At 38.7% G+C, this 25,881-nt stretch overlaps 1 protein-coding gene across 1 annotated transcript in view; it reads right to left on the bottom strand.

The window, feature by feature from the left end:
- The window catches only part of GABRB3 (gamma-aminobutyric acid type A receptor subunit beta3), a 146,540-nt gene that overhangs the window by 29,955 nt on the left and 90,704 nt on the right, over positions 1-25,881 (bottom strand). The window contains exon 4 of the mRNA XM_045005074.1: positions 724-944. Within this exon, the coding sequence (XP_044861009.1) occupies positions 724-944 (221 nt within the window). The remainder of the gene's footprint in view (positions 1-723; positions 945-25,881) is intronic.

Below are 25,881 nucleotides of genomic sequence, written 5' to 3'. Positions count from 1 at the left end.
ACAGAATGGAAGCTTGGGAAGTGATGAATCAGTGACAAAGTCAAATAAAACTTCAACACCTGATAAAACCAGAAGCTCTGGTAAATATTAAAGTAGTTGTGGTGGGAATATTCCACATCCTCATTCCTTCCTAATTTGTAAAGAGTTCCACCCTCTATAATTTCAATTAAACTTTCCAGGCCTGATTCTCATTTCACGAACTCCCCTTTTTACTGCTCTGGCAATGTATAGGGACTTAAAATAGATATAAAGCAGTGTTCTTTAAAGCCCCTTTACACTTCCAGAGTAAATATAAAATCTAGAAGGTACACACATTCATGTTTTAATATTATAGACTTTGCTTTTCCAGGGTTTATTTTTTCCACTACTGAGTAGTGGTACATCAAGAGAGGAACTCAGCACCCAAATTAAACCTCATTGCCCATATTTTTTGAATGAAATATTTAGGTTTCCTTTCAACCTTAATGGTTTCCTTTCAACTTTCTGTAGATGCAGAGCTTTCAAGTTATGGTGACACTGTATAAACAGATAAAAGCTGACTGAATACACTGGTGGCAAAATTAAGAAACTTTGAGTGTGTTATTTATTTTCTACAGGCATCTTTCAGGGTTACTGTGAAAGTTACATAATATGCTACATAGAGTGTGTAATAACCTTGTACCAGAAAACAAATATCAACAATACGAAACAATGGCTATGAAATCTTCATCATAAAATACAGACCTGAGGCCATACAGCACTGTTCCATCTGGATGAAGGCGAATCATTCGATTTTTCACTGTAACTCCATGCACAAATGACTTCTTGTCATTTAAAAAGTAAGTGTCGGGGACCCAGAGTTGATCTGCCACTCGATTATCAAGTGTAAGGTTGAGAGGTATCCCAGCATAGGCTAGTCTCTTATCTCTCCAATATTGTTGAAAATACATTGTTAAGGTATAATCCTGGTGGGGAAATGGAGAAGAAAAAAACCCTGCAGTCAATGCTTGATTAGAGAGTCAATAATTCATTACTGAGGAAATAAAGTTTACATATTTGGTGACACCTTGTATAAAAAATAAATTCTTCCTAACTGTAGTTTAACATCCTCATTGTTTTCTGTTCTCAATTTTAGCTACATTTTGAGTTACATTTACCTTGCAAAAAACCAGTTTAGACCATGAAAGCTTTAAATAATGTTAAAGGACCCAGGAATGGTTTCAAGTAAGTTTAAATGTGTATTTCAAAACCTCTAGCAAATTCAACTGCTTTTGGCATCTTTCCTCTCTCTCTCTCTCACAAATTACCACTATAAATTGTGTGAGCTTCATAATAAGAGAGAGATGAAGGGCGTTTTGTGGGGTGGGTAACTAAATACTAGGTAAATATTATTACAATCCCCATTTTACAGATCATGAAACAGATACAGATAGGACTAAATTGCCAGTCTCTGGCACCTCATATATTGAACAGCAGTCAAAATTATATCAGAAAGCAAAATTGGAAAGATGTGGTGTGCATATGTGTGCCTATAGAATGAGAATATATGCTGGCATAGTGTAAAGATTTTACCACCATGCTGCAATATACATGAGCAGTAGGTAAACCCTAGCTAAACTTCTCCTAGCCTGATTATACTAGTTTCTATATTTTGATTTTTCATGGCTTTGTGCGTGGAGTCAATTGAAGGTGCTGAGTACTGAGCATTTTTGAAAATGCTGATCTCTTATTTAGGAGCCTAAACATGGATATAGGAGCCTAACTTTATTCAACCATTTAAATAAATCTTTTGCTATTTTAAGATGTCGCAAATTTTAATTGATCATGTCAATAATAAAACCACATTTAACATGCTGGGGAAGAGGTTCCCAACCTCTGTGATAAATCATAATCTATGTGGTTCATGCACTGAATCTAGACCAGTGGTTTTCAACCTCAGGTCTGCAGACTATGTCTAAGGAATCCGCAAAAGGTTGTCATTACCATAGAATAGTGGTTTTCAACCTGTGGTCCATGGACCCCCTAGGGGTCTACACTTCCATTTGAAAAATTTTAGGTGTCTGCAAATGAAAAAAGGTTGAAAACCAGTGATCTAGGATATTATACAAAAACATAAAAATGCATGTGGATATTTTATAATACTAGCAAAATAAGTTAGAGTCAAAATGAATTTCATACTAAGATTTTCTGTTCATACAAAAGGAAAACAAATCTTCAAAATATCCTTTTTCCATCTATTTTAAAATATGACAGGGCATTTCCTTTTTAGGATCCTTTATTTTCATAATTCTTTGTATGAAAACCAAATTGATTATTCAGGATAAAACAGAAAATTTGTATAATATTGTTGCTATAGTTAGAATAAAAACACAAACATTGCCTATTAAAATACTGATTTTCAATAATACACAAGTGTTTTAAATAGCAAAAATATTCACGTAGCACTGAGAAGTTAATGTAATTTCCAGATATTTAAATAGTGAACTAGAAGTGTGCAAGCCACAAGGTATTTCCATTTGCATGTGGTTTAGCAAGCTGGTGATACAGAAACCCTCAGGCTTGCTTCTCTCAGGTTGGGTGGGAATTATCATTAATGCATCTAAGTAAAACTGTTAGGGCTGGTGGCAGCCTGTATGTCCATTTTTGGGAAAGGGTTTCATACGGAGAAATCCTAGTTTCAGGCATCAATCCTACCCAGTGCTTCAATCAAATCCAAACATTCCTCCTCAGACTCAGACAAAACTACTAATCCCCTTCAACATTCAGAGTCCTTGGGATTTTTATTAAGTGAATCATTCTCTTTAATGAGGCAAGATATCTTGCTTTAAGAAACTAGTTTTAATTGCTTGGCAAATACAATATTATAGTCATTGGGTAAGTTTTTCCCTTTCTAGAAGCTAAGAGCATTTAAAACAAAGGAACCAAATGGTAGGAGAAAAGAGGTCCTTGTGGAACTGAATGCAGTTCATGCTTTAAAGCCCAAATCTGACATGACTGTTCAGAATTACCTGATCCAATCTTTTGGTTGAAAAGTTTTTCTTAGTGGGACTAATCATCATCGCTCATCAAAGGAAAAGGTATATGCTGCTCTCAGTGCACGTGCATAGCTCCTATTAGTGCATCAGGAGGACCATATACCTCCTGGCATTCTGATGTTGATGAATAAGAACAAATACATTCTCTACCAGTTGTGGCTTGATTAATGTTTGTTTCTATTAATAATAAAGATAGCACAGTACTTTATTTTGCTTCAAATGTCCAATGGAAGGAGACCGTGAATAAGTGAAATAGTGGATATATACAGAGTATTGTAAAATGCACACTATATAATAAAATGTATTTTGCATAACTTAGAAGGAGCAGAAAAAAAGTCATAAAACCACTAGCGTGATCTGTTACTGCACTGAAAGAGTAACCAGCTCTCACTGAAATGTAATTGAAACAGAGCATCTGAACAATAGGAAAGGGGATTTCAAGAAAAACACTCTCTTCTTTTGTATGATATAAGATACATGCTAACAGCTAGCCAATTGCCCTAATTAGCTGATGAGTTAGATGAGGTGGCAGGAAACCAGGTACTTTTCCATCAGAAATTCATTGAAATCAAAACAATTCTACATGAAAACCGCCAAATTCTGATGAAAAAATGTTTCCACTCTAGATAAAAGTATGAAGTTATAGAGGTGATAAAACTCTGCTGAAATTACTCTGATAGAAAAGGAGTAAGAAAAGAGTGGGCATTAGAGGTCACATCCTCAACTTCTGCAAAACAGCATAGCTCCACTCACTTCAATAAAGTTACACTGATTTGTATCAGATGAGGATCAATATCTACATGCGACAACTAGCAGAAGTGGAAAGATATCATGAACTTATGAGCCAACATTATACTGCTCTCAAGTAACACCATTGTCTCTTTGCTGGCCCAGTGAGTGGATGAGATCAGCTCATGAATGAAGAACAACTGATTGAAGCTCAACCCAAACAAGACAGAGGTTATGTTGGTTAGCAGAGGAAAGTATTTTGAGGGGGATTTAGACAAAATGCAGTCTTTGCTGGCTGAAAATGCACAAGCAACTGGTCAATTAAACTTTCAGTTTAGGAGTGCTCCCGAATGCTTTGCTGATGCATGGTGCATTTCACGTAGCAACATCTGCAAGTAACATGTTCTATCATCTGTGGCTGGCTAGAAGACTGCTTGCCATGCTGATGGATGATGACCTAGCCTCAGTTTTTGTCACCTCTTGGTTGGATTATTTCTATAGTCCATGCAACTGTCAGCCTCACAGAATTCCAGTTGGTACAGAATACAGCAGCCTGTCTCCTCACTAGCACTGGCTTCCATATGTACATCAAACCATGATGTTGGCTTCCCAATTTCAAAGGGTTCAGTCATTGCCTTCAAGGCACTCAATGATTTGGGCCCAGCCTACCTACTAGACTGCCCAAAATTTCAAGATGAGGGCTGCAGCTGGCAGTTCAGCTCCTATCCTCAGGCACAGTAGAACTGTCCATTGCAAGGACAAAGCTTGTCTGTGCAGAAGACAGCACAAGACAAGTCCAAGACTGTGGGAATTCATTCCACAGGAATTAAATACCACAAAAAACTCACTACCTTTTGTTTCCAGTGCAAAGTGCACTTTGACCTTGTTTCTGCAAATATAACACATAATACAGGTATACATTATACCAGGGGTAGGCAACCTATGGCACGCATGCCGAAGGCGGCACGCGAGCTGATTTTCAGGGGCACTCACACTGCCCGGGTCCTGGCCACTGGTCCGGGGGGCTCTGCATTTTAATTTAATTTTAAATGAAGCTTCTTAAACATTTTAAAAACCTTATTTACTTTGCATACAACAATAGTTTAGTTATATATTATAGACTTATAGAAAGAGACCTTCTAAAAATGTTAAAATGTATTACTGGCACATGAAACCTTAAATTAGAGTGAATAAATGAAGACTCGGCACACCACTTCTGAAAGGTTGCCGACCCCTGCATTATACATTATTTTTTAATAAAAAAATTACAGTTTTTTTGTTGAGAAGGGAGAATGAAAGAACCAAACATGGCAGATAATATTCCCGTTACTTCTAGAAGGTGTTCAGCTATTATGGTGATGAGGGCCATGTAAGAACCTAAATAGAATAGAATAGAATGTGCCTATGCTCTTTGTAAGTAGTGTCCATTATCTCCACCACATGTGAATAAGTGAGCATAATACAGTCTTACAAAATATATCCTTATATATGCTGCAGGTGTATATGGTAATTAAACAAATATTCCCCAAATGGTACCTCTCTTTACAGACTGAACACATCTGTAGAAATTACACTGCATTATTTATTCTTACATAGCTTTACAGCCACTCGAAACCTACTAAAGTTACTAATCTACTAATGTACCATAATATATTAAGTATAAATAGAAAAGAACTGATTTTCTATTACAGAGTAGTTATTTTTGGCTTTGCCCTCAATACTCCGTAAAATGAAAACAAATATAAATAAATATATAACGATTTGCCTGTCAAAAATAACATTAACAATATGTACCACTGCAGGAATACCATAAAATTTGCAATTACACTTTACAGTCCATTTTAGTGTACTACACATGGAGGATGTTAACAAACTGGCCATTAAGTGTAGAAATTGGTGTATTTCTCCAAATTATTGTTAATAGAATATTATAGTTAATCACAATAGCTTATAATATTAATATAGCTATTCATGATTTTAAATTATTTATTAAATTATTTATTATAGTGTTCCTGAGGATTGATTTATACCTTCTTGAAATGCAAGAGAACTTATCTTAGATTTATTCTTTAATGTAAATACACATCAACTGCTTTCTTGGCCTACAGGGAAATGGAATTATCCCCAACTGTTTTAAACAATTTATTTTTGATGGAACCATACAGCTCGTTCATTCAAAGGATAAAATAAACCAGGAAAATCCATCTAGTAGTCTCTCCATAACTTAGATATGGATACTGTAGAGTAAGGGGCATATTTTTAAAGCATCAATCAGGGACTGAACTACATGATTCCCATTAAAGCTAATGGGAGCTAAATTCCTGCATTCTGTACTTTGAAAACATGCTTTTGACTTTTCACACCCTACTAGGCACACCGGCATACACAGGAGGGATTCAAGAAGTTTATAAGTACATTTCAGAATTTTTTGTAATAAGGTTTCAGCTAAATAAATATATAATTAAAAATACACACACTGGTCAGCACTGAAACAGTCAGCATTCACCAACAGTTGCCTTGCACAGTGTTACGTGAGATTACCATTTTTTTTCCAATACTTAGTCAGATATCTGTAATGACAGTTCACATATTTATTTTTGTTATTTATAAGTGAGAAGAGCAAAAAAGGAAAATATGGTTCCAACTACATTTTCAAATATATTTATTTCAATTACAACACAGAATACAAAGTGTACAGTGCTTACTTTATATTTATTTTTATTACAAATATTTGCACTGTAAAAAAGAAACAAAAGAAATAGTATTTTTCAATTCACCTAATACAAGTACTGTAGTGCAATCTCTTTATCATGAAAGTTGAACTTACAAATGTAGAATTAGGTACAAAAAAACCTGCATTCAAAAATAAAACAGTGTAAAATTTTACAGCCTGAAAGTCCACTCACTCCTACTTCTTGTTCAGCCAATCGCTCAGACAAACAAGTTTGTTTACATTTTCAGGAGATAATGCTGCCCACTTCTTGTTTACAATGTCACATGAAAGTGAGAACAAGCGTTCTCATGGCACTGTTGTAGCATGCAAGATATTTATGTGCCAGATGCACTAAACATTCATATGTCCCTTCATGCTTCAACCACCATTCCAGGGGACATGAGTCCATGCTGATGACAGGTTCTGCTCAACAACAATCCAAAGCGGTGCGGACCAACGCATGTTCATTTTCATTATCTGAGTCAGATGCCATTAGCAGAAGGTTGGCTTTCTTTTTTGGTGGTGCGGGTTCTGTAGTTTCCACATTGGAGTGTTCCTCTTTTAAGACTTCTAAAAGCCTGCTACACACCTCGTCCCTCTCAGATTTTGGAAGGCACTTCAGATTCTTAAACCTTGGGTCGAGCGTTGTAACTATCTTTAGAAATCTCACATTGGTACCTTCTTTGCGTTTTGTCAAATCTGTAGTGAAGGAATTCTTAAAATGAACAACATGTGTTGGGTCATCATCCAAGACTCCTGAAATATGAAATATATGGCAGAATGCGGTTAAAACAGAACAGAGGATATACAATCCTCCCCAAAGAAGTTCAGTCACAAATTTAATTAATGCATTCTTTTTTTAATGAGCGTCGTCAGCATGGAAGCATGTCCTCTGGAATGGTGGTCAAAGCATGAAGGAGTATATGAATGTTTAGCATATCTGGCATTGCAATGCCAGCTACAAAAGTGCCATGCAAATGCCTGTTCTCACTTTCTGGTGACACTGTAAACAAGAAGTGGACAGCATTATCTCCTGCAAATGTAAACAAACTTGTTTGTCTGAACGATTAGCTGAGCAAAAAGTAGGACTGAGTGGATTTGTAGGCTCTGAAGTTTTACATTGTTTTGAGTACAGTTATGTAACAAGCAAAAAAATCTACATTTGTAAGTTGCACTTTTATGACAAAGAGATTGCACTGCAGTACTTGTATGAGGTGAACTGAAAAATACTATTTTTTTTGTTTATAATTTTTACAGTACAAATATTTGTAATAAAAAAATATACACTTTGATTTCAGTTACAACACAGAATACTATATATATATATATATATATATATATGTAGAAAAACATCCAAAATATTTAATAAATTTCAGTTGGTATTCTATTGTTTAACAGTGTGATTAAAACTGCAATTAATCACGATTAATTTTTAAAATTGTGATTTTTTTTTAGTTAATCACGTAAGTAACTGCAATTAATCAACAGCCCTAGTCTCAACATGAAGAAACGTGTAGCTTAAGTAGGCAAAGAGAGTACAATATTTCAGGACACTTACAGCATTCTGCTAACTTTTTAATGTATTTTGGCTTTGATTTTATGACAGTGTAAGCTCCTTGAGAAAAGTACCTTATCTATTCGGTTTTCTGTACAATATTGACACATCATCAGTTCTCAAATATTGTGTAATTATTTATTAATATAGGAATTGTGCAAATGAAAGTTAGAATTTCACACCTTTTCATACTATGAGCATGAACTAGCCCTTGGAGGTTATGCCATAGTATGGAGCCTTCCCCTAAAGGCAGAATGCCTTCCAAGGAACAGATGGCATGAACAATTTGTGAGCAGAGGTGTTCATTCATGCCTTCTTTTCTGAGAATACATAGACTCTGCCTATAGTCCAAATGTACTCTGGGGTTTGGCTTTAGGGTAATTTTAACAATAATAATGCAACATGAACCTCACACTTAGCTTTCTTCCCAAGATTTTCTGTTCATGATGGTTCCTAGCTGAGACTCCTCTCTTATAGACCCTGGTTTCCTCTGCCTCCCAAAAAGTCTCCATCCCATTCCACAATATCCTGGTGGAGTTAAAAAAGCCACATCTACCTCAATGAGTCAACAAAAGTTATCCAGCAGTGTTAGGGTTGTTCAACCATGTCCTTACAAAGAAAGTACTAGTTTAATGTACACTTAAACGATAGGACTACTAACAGAAATAACGACGGGATGGAAGTGTGTCACACATTCCCCCAGCAAGAGAATTGTCCTCCCTGGTTAAAATATTGCTCTGTTACCAAGAGAAATTCAATGCTAAAGCATCTTGATTAATATCAAAAAGTAAAATTTTCAAAGTACCTAAGTCCCATTGAAAGCTAATGAGACTTAGGTTCTCAAGTCACTTAGGCACTTTTGACAATTTAGTCTTAAATTGCTGTCTTGGTAAGGTGTGGAAAGGTCTTTCTACACAGACTTGCCCTCCTATGCATTTTTAGATCTTGATACTTTGGTATCCAGGCATTGCATCTTGATCTCTGGTGTTGTGAAAGGCACTGGCCCTACACACTGGTAATGGAAACATTATCCTCTGTCAAGCACATCTCAGCTAAACTGAAATGCTTGAGTCCTGTAAACATCAAGTTCTGACTTGAAACACTGAAGCACTGTGTGATTATGCAGTGAGACACCCTCGTCCCTGACTGAAAGGCAGTGTCTGTTGTTTGGCACTCCTTGGAGCATTCGGGACCGGACACTGTTTACCCACCAGCCGTGCAGAGCTCATAGTACCAGGCAGGAGTACTGGGGGCCTCCTAATGAAGCATGATCAGGCCCCTGTGGAGTTACTGGGCATCTGTGTGATGAAGCTGAAAGCATCAGTAGAACATATGCATGGATTTTATGGGTCTGACTGTACTGAGGCTTTTGGGACACAGGTGCACCAATACCTTGAAAAAAAAGGCTGATTCTATATAGGCCCTCAAGGAAGCAGCTTATTTTTGACACTTTGTTACAAGATTTACATGATTTTCTTTTCATCTTCCTTTGATTAGAGCTGTGTGATATTTTGGTTCACTGGCCATACCAAAACACTGAAGAAAAATCATTTCAAATAAACCTGAAAATATATACACTTTTTCAGTGAACCAAAAAATTGGGGAAAAATTGTTTGAGGTCAAACAAAACATTTCATTTTATTTCCCAAGGTATTACCTTTTTAAAAATAATAATAATAAAAGTGAAGCACATTTCAAAATATAAAAAAAAATCATTTTGAAAATACTGAAACAAAACATTTGGATATTTTCAGAGTGTTTTCACCCCGCCCTCAACTCCCCTCCCCCTGCCAAATCAATTTGGCGAATCTGACATGAATTCATTAAATATTTCAGTTGACCCGAATCTGCATTTTTCGCTGAAAAAAGGGTCAGTCAAAAAAAAATTCAGCTAGCTCTACTACTGCACAAGGAGGGTAGAGTATAAATACGCAGTCTCTGAGAAGCAACTCGATGCTAGAGACAGAGAAAGTTTCCAGAACATCTCATGTTCAGAAAGCTTCTTTTCCATATGCAGTTGAATGTGTGGGAAGAGAGGCTTGCCATGACCATCATATGTTAAAGGCACCCACTTGGAACATTGGTTATCATCTTGTGCATCATGGTTTCTTATGTTCATCAGGGTTCTGTGGTAACAGTCAGAGCTGGTTCTTATTCTTGATGTGCTTATACAGTCAGGTGTGGGAGTGGGAGGCAGCAGTTTTACCTTGGCTTCCTCACCTCAGGATTTGCTCACAGCTCATGTTGAATGTCTGCACTTCTCCCCAGTGTATGGTTGTGTGAATGCGCTCGGCCCCAGGCTGCTGCCCTGTGGTATGCCAACATGCTGAGCAACCAAAAATGCCTTCTCCAAAGTGTTTGTCACATACTCAGCATGTATAAATGTTCTGAGAGAGGTTACCATATCAACCGCTGTTAGGCATTCTGCATGCAAAGGGAGGATGGTTGACATAGCAACCAGGCAAAGATGCCTACCATTCGGCATGTGAAAGAAAGAGGGTGGCTATAGCAACAGAAGAGAAGCCTTCTCTGAATAGCAAGAGAGGAAATGCCCGGGCACCCAACACTAGTCCTTCACTTTGGTATGCTGGTGTCTTGAGAGAGGGTGATTACACAAGAGTGTTGGCTCTCGTGAGGCTGGATGTTGTCTTTTCTACTCAGCTCTTCCTTTGTTCACAGTAATGTCATGGCAGTGTCTTCCCAGCCTCAGTGTTTCCTACCCAAAGTTGGAAGATTGTCTGGTAAGAGAGCTGGTGCTTGGAGTGTATTTTGGTATACAGTCACAGAGAAAGAGCCTCTGCAAATGTTTTAGCACCAGTGTCAATCAAGCCTGCAACAGAGTCACTCTGGGTTATTACAGCCATGTCAGTCCCAGGATATTAAAGAGACAAGTGGGTGAGGTAATATCTTTTATTGGACCAACTTCTGTTGGTGAGAGGGAGAAACTTTCCAGCCACACAGAGCTCTTGTTCATGTCTGGGAAAGGTGCTTAGAATGTCACAGCTAAATACAAGATCAAACAGATAGTTTAGCATAAGCAGTTGGCATATATTCTAAGCAACCACTCAAGGTGAAGTGGCCCATCAACACTACTGTAGTCATAGGACAAAAAGAGGAGTTCGTGGGTTGCAAATTGTTGTGATAAACCATAAATCCACGTCTTTACTAAGATGATGATTTTTGGTGTCTAGCTAAGTTATGAATTGGATGTTAATGGGCCACTTCACCTTAAGTGGCACCTTAGCATATGTGCTAACTATTTATGCTAAACTATCTGTTTGATCTTGTATTTAGCTGTGACAGTTTTAGGCTATAGCTACACTAGATAGCTTACAGAGGCACAGCTGTATAGATGCAGCTGCGCCACTGTAAGATCTCCCATGTAGCCACTTTATGCCGACAGGAGAAGCTTTCCCGCTTTCCGCTGACATAGCGCTGTGCACACTACCACTTATGCCAGCATAATTTATTTTGCTCAAGGGGTATTTATTCACACCCCTGAGCAACCTAAGTTTTGCCAACATAAGTGGTAGTGTAGACATGGCCTTAGTACATTTCCCAGACCTGAAGAAGAGCTCTGTGTAGCTCAAAAGCTTGTCTTCCTCACCAACAGAAGTTGGTCCAATAAAAGATATTACCTCACCCATCTTGTCCCACTCTGGGTTATTAAATCACCTACAGCTGGGGATAGGGAAATAATTTCTTTAAGACTTCCTCCCTGATCCAGAGTATCATCTGTCCCACAAGGCCTGCTGAGACCTCAGCAACCTGGAGTTTCCAGTCACCATGGATAGGTAGCAGAAGATATCCCATATACCTTTATACTTTAGAAGTGTAATACCCTCACTGATCTGGTGGCAGAGAGGTGTCCCAGTGTCAGAAGTATGCTAGTTTGATATACCCCTGGGAGCCCACCTAAAAACTGTGTGATAAGATGCAAATAAAATCCACTTGATGTATGGACAGCTAAGATATAAAATTTCAAATGATGGAATCCTCCTGCAAAAAAAAACAACAGAGGAGAAAAGAAATAGGAATGTCAGCTGCCTAGATAAATAACATAGAGCACTATAGAAAACCCTAAGAGAGATATAGTTAGGAACACAAATATCCTAGAAAACTACAGATCAGAAAGAAAAATAACCTTGAGTAGAGCAAGGCACTGAAGTTGCTTTGTGTAGCACAAATACACTTTGCTTTTTTTTTAAGTTGACAGAATCTCAAGGAAATAGTTACATTTAATTTCATTAATTTAAATACTGATTAGAACCAAAGGAAAAATGCTAAGTTTTATTAGCCTTCAGCTGTTCAAGTGACTGATGCAGCAACAGTCAATGGGAGCTTCTTATCTGACTTCAGTGAAATAAGAATGGTGGTTAAATGTGCTACACCTCCTAGACAAGAGAGGAATTTACCACCCGCAATTTGGGGAAGTTAGCTGCTACCCTATTATTATAGAGATATGGGAGTTCTTGCCACTTATGAGTTGGGAGCAGGAGCTGAAGAATTAGGATATGTACCTTTGGGGTGAGAAGGATTTTTCATGCTTCTAGTTCTTAGAATACCTCTTTGGTGTTACCTAAAATACCCCTATACTGTAAATTAGGCGGGGAGAAAACAACTAGATGAGTTGATGCAGATTGACTTGTTTATTCAGTACTTTCCTACCTCCAAGGGAGTTTTGTATAGATAAATTTGTTAATGTTTGCAAACTACTCAGTACTACACCGATGGGGACCATATAAGAACCTTCATAGATAGCTCCACAAACTCAATAATATTTTAAATATCAAAATCATATATGCATAGTGTTGGACCTATCATTTGATAACATAAAACATCAAAATTGACCTGCACAATTTTCAATAAAAATGGTACTTAATGTTAATAAGAGATGTGCAAAAAGTCCAGCCTGCTTTGTCACTGTGCAGTTCAAAATGCATATTTATCGAGGGCACGTCAGAACTCATGCAATTTTCTCATACTCAAGATTTTAAAAATAAAACAGAAGTATATTTAGATACATTAAACTAAGAAAAACACGCCTTTAAGGTCAAACTGAAATATGCGTCTCTTCACCTTTACACATTCTGTTATAAAAGGAACTTTTATACACCTTTTTGAGAGTTAGGGCTAAAACTTGTGAGGCTCTGAGGCCTTGGCTACACTGGTGCTTTACAACGCTGCACTTTCTCGCTCAGGGGTGTGAAAAAACACCACCCTGAGCGCAGCAAGTTACAGCGCTGTAAAGCGCCAGTGTAAACAGTGCCCCAGCGCTGGAAGCGCAGCTCCCAGCACTGTAAGCTAATCCCCTCGGGGAGGTGGAGTACCTCCAGTGCTGGGAGAGCTCTCTCCCAGCGCTGACACTGCGACCACACTCGCACTTCAAAGCGCTGCCGCGGGAGCGCTCCCGCGCAGCGCTTTGGAGTTTTGAGTGTAGCCAAGCCCTGAGTTCCTCTTGCAAGCATTGAGAGCTAGGCCATTTCTACATTACAGAATTAAGTTGACTTAAGTTGCATCCATGATCATAAACTGCTGTAATTACATCACTTGTGCATGTTCACACAACGTTCCTTGTGTAGCCAGAGCGTGTCCACAGTTAGTGCTCTAGAAATTACAGAGAGCAGTGCACTGTGGGTAGCTATCCTACTGTGCAAATTACCACCTTCTGCCGCTAAGAGTTCTCGGAATGGATGATAGTGCATCATGGGGGTGGGATCACTGTCCCAGTATTCAGTTTTCTCCATCCCATCATTCCAAGGGCTTCTGACTGCGTTTTGCACCATTTTTCAACTGCTCCTATAAACTGTACACCTGCCATCTCTTCCTGAAAGAATGGATTCTGCACTGCAGTCTTGTGTTGAGTGTTATGAACACAATGTTGCTGATCTTGCAGTATTTCATGAGCTGAAACTCTGACAAAGAATCTATGGTGATTACCCTGCTGTGTGCCATGGAAAGAAACAATTCAAGATTAATGTTGACATTCATAGAGCAGCTGCACACAGTGGACCGTAGCTGTTGGGCTTGGGAAATGCACTGAGTGGTGGGATCGCATTGTTATGCAGGTGTGGGATGATGAGCAGTGGCTGCAGAACTTTTGGATGCGTAAAGCCACCTTCCTGGAACTGTGTGCAGAGCTCACCCCTGCACTGCAGCACAAGGACACCAAAATGACAACTGCCCTCACAGTGGAAAAGTGAGTGGTGATCACTGTGTGGAAGCTGGCAACTCCAGACTGTTACCGGTAAATCACGAATCAGTCTGGAGTTGGGAAGTCCATTGTGGGGGTTTCAGTGATGCAAGTGTGCAAGGAATTAATTGCCCTCTGCTACGAAGGACTGTGACTCTGGGCAACGTGCAGGAAATAGTGGATGGCTCTGTGGCAATGGGATTCTCTAATTGTGGCCGAGCGATAGATGGCATGTTTATCCCAATTTTGGCCCATATCACCTTGTGATGGAGTACATCAACAGAAAGGGCTACTTCTGTATGGTATTGCAAGCACTGATGGATTTCCCTGACATCAATGTGGGGTGGTCAGAGAAGGTTCATGACACATGCATCTTAAGGAACACTGGCCTGAATAGAAAGCTGCAAACAGGGACTTTCTTTCCAGACGAGATGATTCCAACAGGGATGTGGAAATGCCCATAGTGATGCTGGGAGAACCAGCCTATCCCTTACTCCCATGGCTCATGAAGCCTTACACCTGAAACCTTGACAGCAGCAAGGAGCACTTCAACAACAGGCTCAGCAGCTGCAGAATGACCATTGAATATGCGTTTGACAGATTAAAGGGTTTCTGGTGTTGCCTTTTTGATAGGTTAGACCTCAAAGAGAAAAATATTCCCATGCTCATAGCAGCCTGTTGCGCTCTGCATAACGTTTGTGAAGCTAAGGGGGAAAAGTTTCTTAGGGGATGGAGCACTGAGGGGGCTTGCTTGGCAGCTGATTTTGAGTAGCCAGATACCAGAGCTATTAGACGGGCTCAATGGGCGAGGAGGAGGTATTCAAATCAGGACGGCTTTGAAGCAGCATTTTGACAGTGAGCCCCAGTAATGTGTCTTTCTGTAATGCATTCAGCCAGGCATTGTTTACTTGCCACCTTGAATGACCCTTGTGATGATTGCTGCTTGAATGTTAGTTATAGCTGCAAATGTGCTGATTGCCACTGTGTATGAATTTATGCAGGAACCACCATGTGTAGGACACAAATAAAGAATCATTGGATTTCTAAGACTAAATTTTTATTAAACAGCAATACACAGATTTCCATTTTTTACCAGAGCAATCATAATGGGCATTGTGGGACACTTCCTGGAGGCCATTTAGGGTGACATAAGCAAGCACAGTGTCTATACTGACACTGCATCACTCTAACTTTGTCGCAAAAAGCTCTGTGACTCTCGTCAAGGTGGCTTTATTATGCCAGCATTGCAGGAGAGTTAAATCAGTGGGAGGAGCATTGCAGTGTGCAGACCTCCACTGTTTTGTCAACAAAAGCTGACTTTTGTCAACAGAACTGTGTAGTGTAGACAAGGCCCTAGACTAGAGCCAAAAAAGGGACTTAGGCACCAAATTGCCACTTTATTTACTTATTTCTATCAAGTGGAACAGTTTCAACAAGAGAAATAGATAGAAACCCACCCTGTTATTGACTGGTGGCTAGGGCACTCTTCTGGGAGGTTGGAGATGTGGCTTCAAGTTCCTACTCCAAATCAGGCAGAGCAGCAATTTAAAAACATCTCACATCCCAGATGAATACTCTAACCACTGGATTATAGATTATAGCAGGGTTTCTCTTCCTCTCTGGCTTTGTATGAAAAAGGGCTGACTTGGCGTAGGTGCCTAACTCCAGCAGAGGGTTCCTGGATGAGAATCCCAAGCAGAAGGAGGCATCTCCCTCTAGTTCCAACCTAGGCATTTAAGTCCCACTGTGGGGTAGGGCCAGGTTCTCCCTACTCAGCTTGCTGGCTTCCAAGGATCCCATTATTAGGCACCTTTCTCTCCCCTGGGTGCTTAGCTTGGGGCTATGAAATCCGATGGGTGGCAGGGCACCTAAAAGTTAGTTGTTACAAGACTCAATACTGAGCATTGCAACTGTCAGGAACCAGGGCCTGCAGCAGAGCTAGACTGGAAGCAGGGCCTTCACAGCCAGTCTCTGGGCACCCTAACAGACACATCTGGCCTGTATTAGGTTGCCTTATTGGTTGGAAGAGTCACTGGTTGGAAGAGTCAGCAGACTCAAGCCCAGCAGCAGCAGCACAGCAGTCACTACTCAAACCATTTGCCCATGGCTGTGATAGCTTCTTATCTGCTTATTCCAGCCTTAGCCCCAGCCTTAACTAGCTCCAGGTAACCTGGTCCTGAACGTTGGCTCCAACTCCTGACTCTGATCCTTGGCTCTGGCACCTGGCCTCTGATTCCAGCTCTGATCCCCTTGTGCTGATTTCTGACCCATGTACCGGTCACTGACAGCCACACCTAAATCGTTTTGTGGATCTAGTCCTGAGTGCCTTTAAATCCCAGTAGCTTCAGGGCCTCAGAGAATTAGGCCCAATGCTTCTACTACTTGCCTATGGCTATTTAAACAATCAAAATATTAAAACTAAACTCTGGTCAAGAAAGACAGTAAGAAAACTTCAGGTGTAAGATATTATTTTTAAATTTCCCAACTTTAATATATATATATTTGAGCATATGTCACTGTTATAGCAAAGAGTTTACAGTGTTACAGCAAACATAAATAATGGATACATAACTATATTGGATGAAATTCTGGCTCCATTGAATTTAAGGTGAACTTTGCCATTGACTTCAATGGGGCCAGGATTTCACTCACTGATTTATTAATTTTTTTAGAGACTAATTACCTTATTTCCTTTTCTATTTTCCCTTATAATCTAAAAACAAAAAATCAGTTTCAACACAAGAGCTACTTTCATTTCCAGGCCTTATAACTCTACATCATGCGTCCTTCTGTATTTAACTGAAATATTAAAACAAGTTGTACAGCCTTCTGTATCAAATGCAGTACTCAGGCTAACTTGAAAATGAATCTGAATAGATGCTTAAAAAACTTCTTATTGCTGCAGGGTGGATATATTGGTCACATGACAGCTATACTTGAAAAGTTTGGCATCAAATCAAAATAATAAATAAATGAAGCCAAGCACTATATTCAAGGGAAAATATTATAGTTACACACCAAAATATATATTTTACTTGTGTATGTGTGAACAAGAGTTTTGCCTGCAAAAAGCTGCAAAGAAGAACCCCCTCGTCCTGCCCCCTCTTCCAGCCCCCCACACACATACCCATCTTTGCTATACTGGGCCTGAACCATGTTTACACGTAAAATGGCTTGCTAAGGGAATGCCTTTTGTAATGTATATAAAATTGAAAATACTATACAAATCTGCTCATGTCTCTTCTTTTTAGGGTATTGATAACTACATAAATAGAGTAGCTTCAACTTTGAAATATTATCCAAGATCTGAAATGGTAATTGCTACAATGTAAATGTTTAATGTACATATGAATGTAATTGAGAAAGATTATAGTTTCCAGAGCACTTCTTTTAAAATGGAGTTCTCTGCTGATGGAGTACAGTCATATATGCTTTTATCTATTTTGATTATGTAAAAAAAGAATGTGCAATGAACTATAAATAGGTTGCTTTATTCCTTTTTTTAATCTACTCAAAACAAAAGTACACAAATTGCCTTTATACGTAATTTTACATTATTATGTGCATGCAATATAGAAATAAAGAAAATGTTTAATAGGGAAAGTTCTTGTGGATATATTTTACATATAATGCTTACCTTACATATCTGAAGGTGAAATGACTAATTTTGTGTGATATGAGATTCCTCCAAAATTATTACTAATTTAAAAGACAAGGTCAAAAAATTTGTATTTCTTCACTATTGATACAAAGACATTGAAAGGATGAAAGTAAAGTTATTTTCCTTATCTAAATAGTTTTTCCTTCATTGCATCCATACTCTGTTATTGTAGAATGGGTGAAAATAAAGTTCTGATAGTGATTGCTAGATATGTTGGTTTTATTGTGACTGGCTATTCAAGTGCATAAATAGTTAAGCATCTGCCTTATGTACCTTCAGGATTGAAGATTTAGCACAGATTGTAGTTAGCACAGATATACGTCATAATCCTTGCGAAACCAGCTATATAATTTAACTATTACTGTCAAACAGCTCAAACGCTGCAAAATATACATTTTTGGTGTACCTTTTGTTTTTACATGGGAGGGGAAAAAAATCTTTCTATTCCCTCCCAGGACTTCAAATGAACAATAAACGGCTGAATATAAGTATGTTCTAACATTTACACACACTAATATTGTTTTCATTTCAGTCTCTCACACAGATAAGCACTCGAAAGAGAAGGTAAGATATGATGACCAGATGGCTTCTTCATATACAAAATTCCCATCATTGATCAGCCAGCTCAGCACAGTTAGCAGTGTTTTTTGGTACTAACTATGGAGCTTCAGAGTGGGATTAAGTTGTTTAGAATACTGCTGAATTGTTCATGAATTGATTTGGTTGTCCTGCGCCGTTAAGAAGCATTGCTATCAACTGGACAACATAAGCTACGAATTTCAGACATCATAGCTGACAAACAATTTATGGTTTCAGTGGAAAGGGAGTAGAAATTGATGTCCTGAAATACTTATGCAATTCAGTTTTGATTCAATTGGTTATGAAGATAATTTTGTACATGAAATTTTTGCAAATAGCATAAAGATATCAATGTAGAATATTTAACTGCCTGTTAGTGTTCAGGAATCCTTATAGATCCCATTCCCTTAATGATACTGAGTGATAGTTGTGTTCATTTTAATTCATCCAACATCTGCTCCTGGTAAATGTAAGCAGATGTCCTTAATTATTACCTTTCAATGCTTGTATATGAATAACATGAAAAAACAAAGTTTGCATGAAGTGAAGGTAATATGCCTAGGATACAAACAAATACTGGAATGAATTAGACTATTAAATATTTATATTATATTTTGGAAATTAGTAAATAACTACTTGATTCAAAAGTGGAAATATTGTTTTAATAAGGCAGTTGTATTTGTTTAACTGGGAATTTACATTCATTTTCTTTTAAACTTAAACACTGTGATATCCACGTATACACTCATTCTTGTCAATCCATGTTCATTTATTGGTGTAATGCCCTTTAACGTTAAGTTCCCATTGCAACTCAGTAGTCAGCAGAGTCTTGCTTCTGCAAGGCATTAGAGGACATATATCTTACAACTAAGGTGGAGGTAATTTTTGTTTGTGTATGGTTTACATTTTATTAAAACCAAACCAAAACCAAAGTGCTTTTTTATGTTAGAGTTTAAAATTGGATTAATCTCAATTAATAACCAAATATAACTTGTAGGCTGTCATTGGTCTCACCCCCACTTGGAGCTGTTGGGCTCCAATGTGGGGACCTGACTTGGTTTCCCTCTAAACTAAAATCCTAGTTTAGATCTAGTAAGCTGCCACCACTCAATCAGAAAATGTGGATTGAGACACAGTCCTTCCCCAAAATCCTAGGGGATTCCAAGAACCCCAAATCCATGGAGTTCTTACACCCAGGAGAAATAAACCATTCCCCATGCTTCCTCCCCCCTCCCTTTTCCTAGGAGAGATACCGGGATCTAACTACAGAGGGATACCTCCCCCTTCTCTTTCCCTGAAAATCCACCCAAGGAAAGACCAAACAAGTCCTTAATAGAAAAGAATTTATTAAAGAATAAAAAGAAAGTAACTTGTCTCTGTAATTCAAGATAGAACAATACAGGGTCTAAGCTTATCAATCTCTGGAGAGAATTCCCCCTCCCCCTTTTCTCAGTAAAAGCAATATCAGCAAACAGGAATAAAGCATTTCCTTTAGCAAACACACAATTGCAAATATAGAAATCAAATCATAAGACTAATTCGCCTTTCTAATTAATACTCACTATTAATTAGTAGAAACTACTCCAGGAGAACTTGGAGACATGACTGTCCTCTCTTAGATCCAAAAAGAGTTCTCACAAAGAACACAGACAAAGGCTTCCCTCCACAGAGATTTGAAATTATCTCGTCTCTGATTGGTCCTCTGGTCAGGTGGTCACCAGGTACTACATGTTAACCCTTTACAGGTAAAAAGAGACCTTAACCCTTAACTATCTGTTTATGACATAGGCTAAAAAGGATAAATTCTGAAATGATCCATGAAAAGGGACACTGGTATCCTCCTTGTAGTGGCACTCTACTCAGGCAAATGCGACAGCAGGATCAGGGCTCTTTGGTCTGAATTCCAAAAACTGTTCACCAGCAAGAGCTGATGACAGACAATAAAAACAAAGCAGGGAGCTGCATTATTCATCTCAATTAAGTGTAGGTAATGTTATCAACTCTCACAGGTGAAACACAGATCTTGGCAACTAAAGAAGAGATTTTTAAATATTTAATTTCTCTAAATAAATATATTTTAAATATATACATGTTTTCTGCTAGGGATTTTAGATTTTAAGAACTTTTTGTATTTTAAACACTTGTTTTACCTTTAAATAACCTGCAGGTTATTGTTAGTGTGAATACTAAATTATATTGTTCCTAATGAAGTTTAGTATTAAAATTTTGTGATACCCATAGACTGGATTCAAATACTAGTAGTGGATGAAGATGCACCAGAAGTCAGATCAAATTCCAGTGTAAATCAATGAGTAACAAATAAATATTGGTACAGTCTGTCCAGTTACACTGATTTTTGATTCTGTCTCTGTTTATGCAACCAGGTAGAGATTAATGTAACCCACGATGCTAATTAATTTGCTTCCATGCTGATTAGAAATACAGTTTGTATTTTGCTAATTAGAATTACAATTATCAGCTACCAACAGAAATAGAATTACCATTTCATTTGATTTCTATAAAATAAAAGAGAGAGCCATATTTCAAATTGTGAAATTAAATGTGTGTGAAGTTTCTGGTGCTTGATGTGAACTAGTCATACATCAGATCTCTTCCTTTTATCTTGTTGAGATGAGTTCCTGTCTGCATCCTGTAAAACTTGCCCATACCGGTATTGCCCTGGCCTCTTCTTTTGTCATTCAGTGTTGAACGCATTCTAAAACAATATGCATTTCCTCACCTGTTGGGGGCGAAGCCAGACTTTAAGGCACCTGCTCCCCTACTTGGTGTAAACTTTGCTTGTGCCAATCAGAAACGAACACAAACAGGTTTTGGGCCCCGTCCCCTATGACACTTCTATGATGTCATAGTTGGTACTTTATAGGCCTGCCTGCCATGTGCAGGCAGGGAGAGGAGAAAGAAAAATGAATCCTGTGTATCCTGTGTACATCCGTAACTGAGCCTGATCACCTCGAAGCCCCTCTCACAGCTCACGTGTTTCAAACAGAGTTTCTATGTTTGCCGGTCGTTATGCGTTGGTTTGTATTTGTAAGTATCAGTTATTACTAAATGCTGCATCTTTGTTTATAAATATTGTTAGTAGATATTTAGTCATTGTGTGTTTTAAGTTTCATTAACTCTATTAGCTAATCATACTCTGCTCCCTTACCCCTTGTAATTATCCCCAATAAAACTTTAAATTGATTAATTTTAGTTGTGTGTGTGTGTCTGCAGTTTGCATCGTGGCCCATACTCTCCTTGCATCCCTTACCAATATAGTCTATTGCCACGTGCAGCCTGGTAAATAACAGGCCTGCATTTTCTTTCGCCCCTGCATGTACGTGGCAATCCACATATCTGACAAGCACTTCATTTTTATATGGTCAGACTTTCAAAGTTCCCCAGAACACAGCAGCTCCCATTCAGAACAGTAGAAGCTGCTGAATACTAAGCACTTTAAAAGACTGGTTGCTTATTTAGGTGCTGTACTGGGAGCAGAACTCTTCTGAAAATCTGGTCCTATTTGTGAGTGTGGTGCACATTTGAAAATCTGGCCAATTCTGGCCTTCTTTTATCACTTACTGTGATGAATGTGTTGTATACCCTCATAACATGGTAATATACCAGATTGTCTCCCTTTGGAATCAGCACCGCTGAATATTTACTTGCTATAATCCTAAATCTTGCTATAATTTCTATAACCATCTGCCCAAAGGAGTAATTTATTATTTGTTTAGGAAAATTCTTTACTAGAATTATGGATTTATCTGTTACAAACAATGGTAGAAATAGCATCACATGATGTAAATGTATTCAAAATTCATAGACAATAATGTGCCAAGTTTTCAGATGCATACTCAAATGTATATTTACAAGATTTGCTGCATGTGTGTGCGTGCACACGCACATACACACCAACCTATGCTACTTGTGTGCCTGTATAAATGAGGACAGGGTACATCCAATGGCCAAACTCTATATCAGCTTCTGCTGTCAAGAACTTGTCTACCTTAGTTATGCATTGTAAAGCCTCACACTCATTACACTTAGTCAACATTTTCATTCTGAAAATGTAACTTGCAGTTAATTTGTAAGCCATCTGCTATATTTCAATTTTGAAACATCATTGTTTGTAACTATTACAAATCATTTTTTTGTGCCAAAAATTTAGAGTGAGCATAGGTCACAAGCCTAACACACATACAGACTGCTTCTTCATTGTCAACTGGAGATAATGTAACAATTTATTTACACCAGTTACAACAATATTGTCTTTTTTTGGATTACTAACATTTTATTTCACATTTGAAGTCTGCTCTGTGTATTCCAAATTGGTTGATTCCAACTAGCAGCATATTTCTTCACATAGCTATAAAATTTAGTGCCAGTTATGTAGGCTTCCAATCACAATATATTTACGGTGAAATCTTTTCCCTTTTGAAGTCAATAAGAGTTTAGCTATTGATATATTCAGGCAGTGTACCAGTTTAGCTATTTTGCTAACACATCTTTGCACTCAAATTTAATGAAGAAATACTTTAAGATTGCTAGTGGTGGTGGTTCTGAAGACAATCAATTCAACCATATCATTTTCCCTTTTAATGTTAAATTTCATTGGTTAGTAGCAATATGAATTCTCATTTATATCAAAGCAGGTATGAACAGAGCTGAGTGAGTCACTGATTTTTTCAGATCAGTGGTTGAACAGAAATATCTGAAAAAAAATTGGCTTGTTTCAAACTGAAACTGATTTTTCTCACCAAAATGAAAAACCAAGATAAATTTTGTTCAGACTGATCAAATTTGAATATTGATTGAAATTGACACTTTGAAATAAAGTGTCTATTTGAATCTATATTTTCAAAACAAAACATTATTTTAAATGACATTTTCAAAATAAAATATCAAAATGGTAAATTTAAAAAATGTTGAGATGAAGCATTTTAACATATCCAGAAAAAAAAATCAGATTTTGGGTTGTTTTTTTTTTTGGTGTGGTGCAGAAATTATTTTCTAACTTTGATGCAAATTCACAAATAGTTTGCACCCCCTAAAATGCATATTTTGGGTGAATCTACTATTTGCTGAAAAAAAAAATCATCCTGCTCGAGGCAAGAGGTAACATATTTACAGGTCCAAGATTCCCTGTAGGGATGGAGGTGCCACATTTACTTAGGCACTTTTTGAAAATTTAACCCAAGGTCTCATTTAATAACTTTAATTACAATTAGTCAAAAGAAAATAATTGGAATTTAGCAATTAAATTGTGTGAATTAAAAGTAGGGGTATGCAGACTAATAGGTTAATTAAATTTCAACCAGGTAATGGGTTATTATTGCTGAGTATAACTATACAAATGCTCAAGGTGTCCACGTTTGATGCCTGAATTTTAAGAAAAAGGATAGTGGGCCCAATCCTGCAAAGTGACCTGAAGGCATTTGACACCTCCCAGACACTAATTGGTGCCTCATGATATCAGGCCCCTCACACTCCAGGGGTAGTGTTTCATAAACACTCAACGGAAGGCTGATGAAAAGTCAGAGAACATTTTATTATCTGCTCAAAAAGTCATCTCTGACAATCTGCTTAGGCTTCTAGTTGACACTGGGTATAGCAGGGTGGACCCTGCTCCAGCCCTGAAGGGGTTAAAAACAGCCCTGGGAAGGGGCTTTTTGGCTGGGCTGATTGGGGAAATGGCTGCAGCTGGGGGCCACGCCCCAAACTGAGCCCAGGGCCTTATAAAAGGCAGGGAAGCCAGACAGTCTTCCTCTGCATGTAGAGGGAGATGGGCCTAGCTGCTGTGAACTAGAGACCAGATACCTGAGTGAAGCAGGTCTGGGGAAGGCTAAGGAGCTGGGGAGCTCCAGCCTAGAAAGCCCCAGGCTGCGGCCTAGCGAAGGGCCAACAGGTACTGGGGGTTGCAGAGGGCAGCCCAGGGGTAGGCCAAGGCAGCAGGTCCAAACCCTCCTTGCCTGTGATGAGTAGGCTGATACTGCAGTCTGCTCCAGAGTGTGGGGCTAGACAATGACTGTCAGTAGCCAATACTGAGGCAAGGTGGGGATAGAGGGTGAGGGTTCCCTAAGGAGGGGAGACCCAGAGAGAAAGGGGTTACTGCTAGGGGGCAGCACCCCATGTAAAAGGGCACCGGGTCCAGGGAGGGACACGGGGGCCTGAAGACAGGTGGATCACCAGCCTGCAGAGGGCGCTCCAGTGCTGGAAACAGAGCTAATTCCCAGAGTCACCAGCAGGAGGTGCCGCAGGGGTGAGTCCGACCCGTTACACTGGGACTGCTTAGAAGCATAACATAGGTATAAGCAGTTACCACTCTCCTACTAATATTGCATCATATTAGCTTTGTCACACCCTTACTTGGAATACAATGTCTCTCCTTACATTAAGTGCACACCAAATTTCATGTTTAAAGAAAAAAAAATTGACAGAGAGGAAGCATCAAAGAGAATCAGATCTTTATGAAAATCCTAAAATATAATAATAGTGTACAGTTCATCATTGTTATGGAACCACAGTTACTACTGTACTCTGATAGTGTGATAGATTATTTCAAATTGTATTATGATACTCCTAACAGTAACCTGTAAAACTTTCATGACTATATAGATCTTCACTGGGGTGCAGCCACCAGATAGTGATATGACTGTACTCTTTAGCTGGTCTGACACTTCATCTGATAGACATCATAGACGAGTGGACCATTTTATTGTCTTATATAGATTATTTCTGCAGTGATACTCTGTGGTAGAAGGTGGAATTAAGTCTTAGCAGATTCATTTTACACACACACATATATACACACAAATAAAAATGAAGGGGTATTAAATTGTAATAACTATACACTGTACACTACTGTTAAGGCTAAGATTTTGTCATGGTTATTTTTAATAAAAGCCAGGGACATGTCACGGGCAATAAACAAAAATTCACAGAAGCTGTGAACTGTCTTTGACTTTTGCTGCTATGGCTCCATGGTTTCCCCCACCACCGTGGTGCCTGGGAGCTGTAAAGTTCCCCACTGCCCATGGCAGTTGGACGCTGCAGGGTGACTATATTTCCCCAAGAGAAAACAGGACACCACCAGCCACTCACCTTAGGCATCTCTCCCTCTCCCCCAGCCCGCACAAGGCTATCGCCCATCGCTGGAATGCTGAGGAGGGCTCCCTCAGGAGTCTGTCACCTGTCACTGGAACCTTGCAGGGAGCCCCCTGTTGCCTGTCGCTGCTGCCACCTGTTGCTGGAACTCTGCCAGGGCCCTGCTGACTGCCAGCTCCAGAGTCCTGCAGCCTCTGGGGCTAAAGCAGAGAATGTCATGGAGGTCTCTGGAGCTCTCTGAAACATAGCCTTAACTATTGTTGTTTAGCTCACCATTTTAGAGAGTTTTAACCTGGCTCCATCGTGAAGTTTAAGAGACTACAGAGGTAA

Source organism: Mauremys mutica, chromosome 1 (assembly GCF_020497125.1).
Source record: "Mauremys mutica isolate MM-2020 ecotype Southern chromosome 1, ASM2049712v1, whole genome shotgun sequence".
NCBI classification, from domain to species: Eukaryota; Metazoa; Chordata; order Testudines; family Geoemydidae; genus Mauremys; species Mauremys mutica.
The sequence above is the reverse complement of the archived record's forward strand: the minus strand, read 5'-3'. Positions and strand labels throughout refer to the sequence as shown.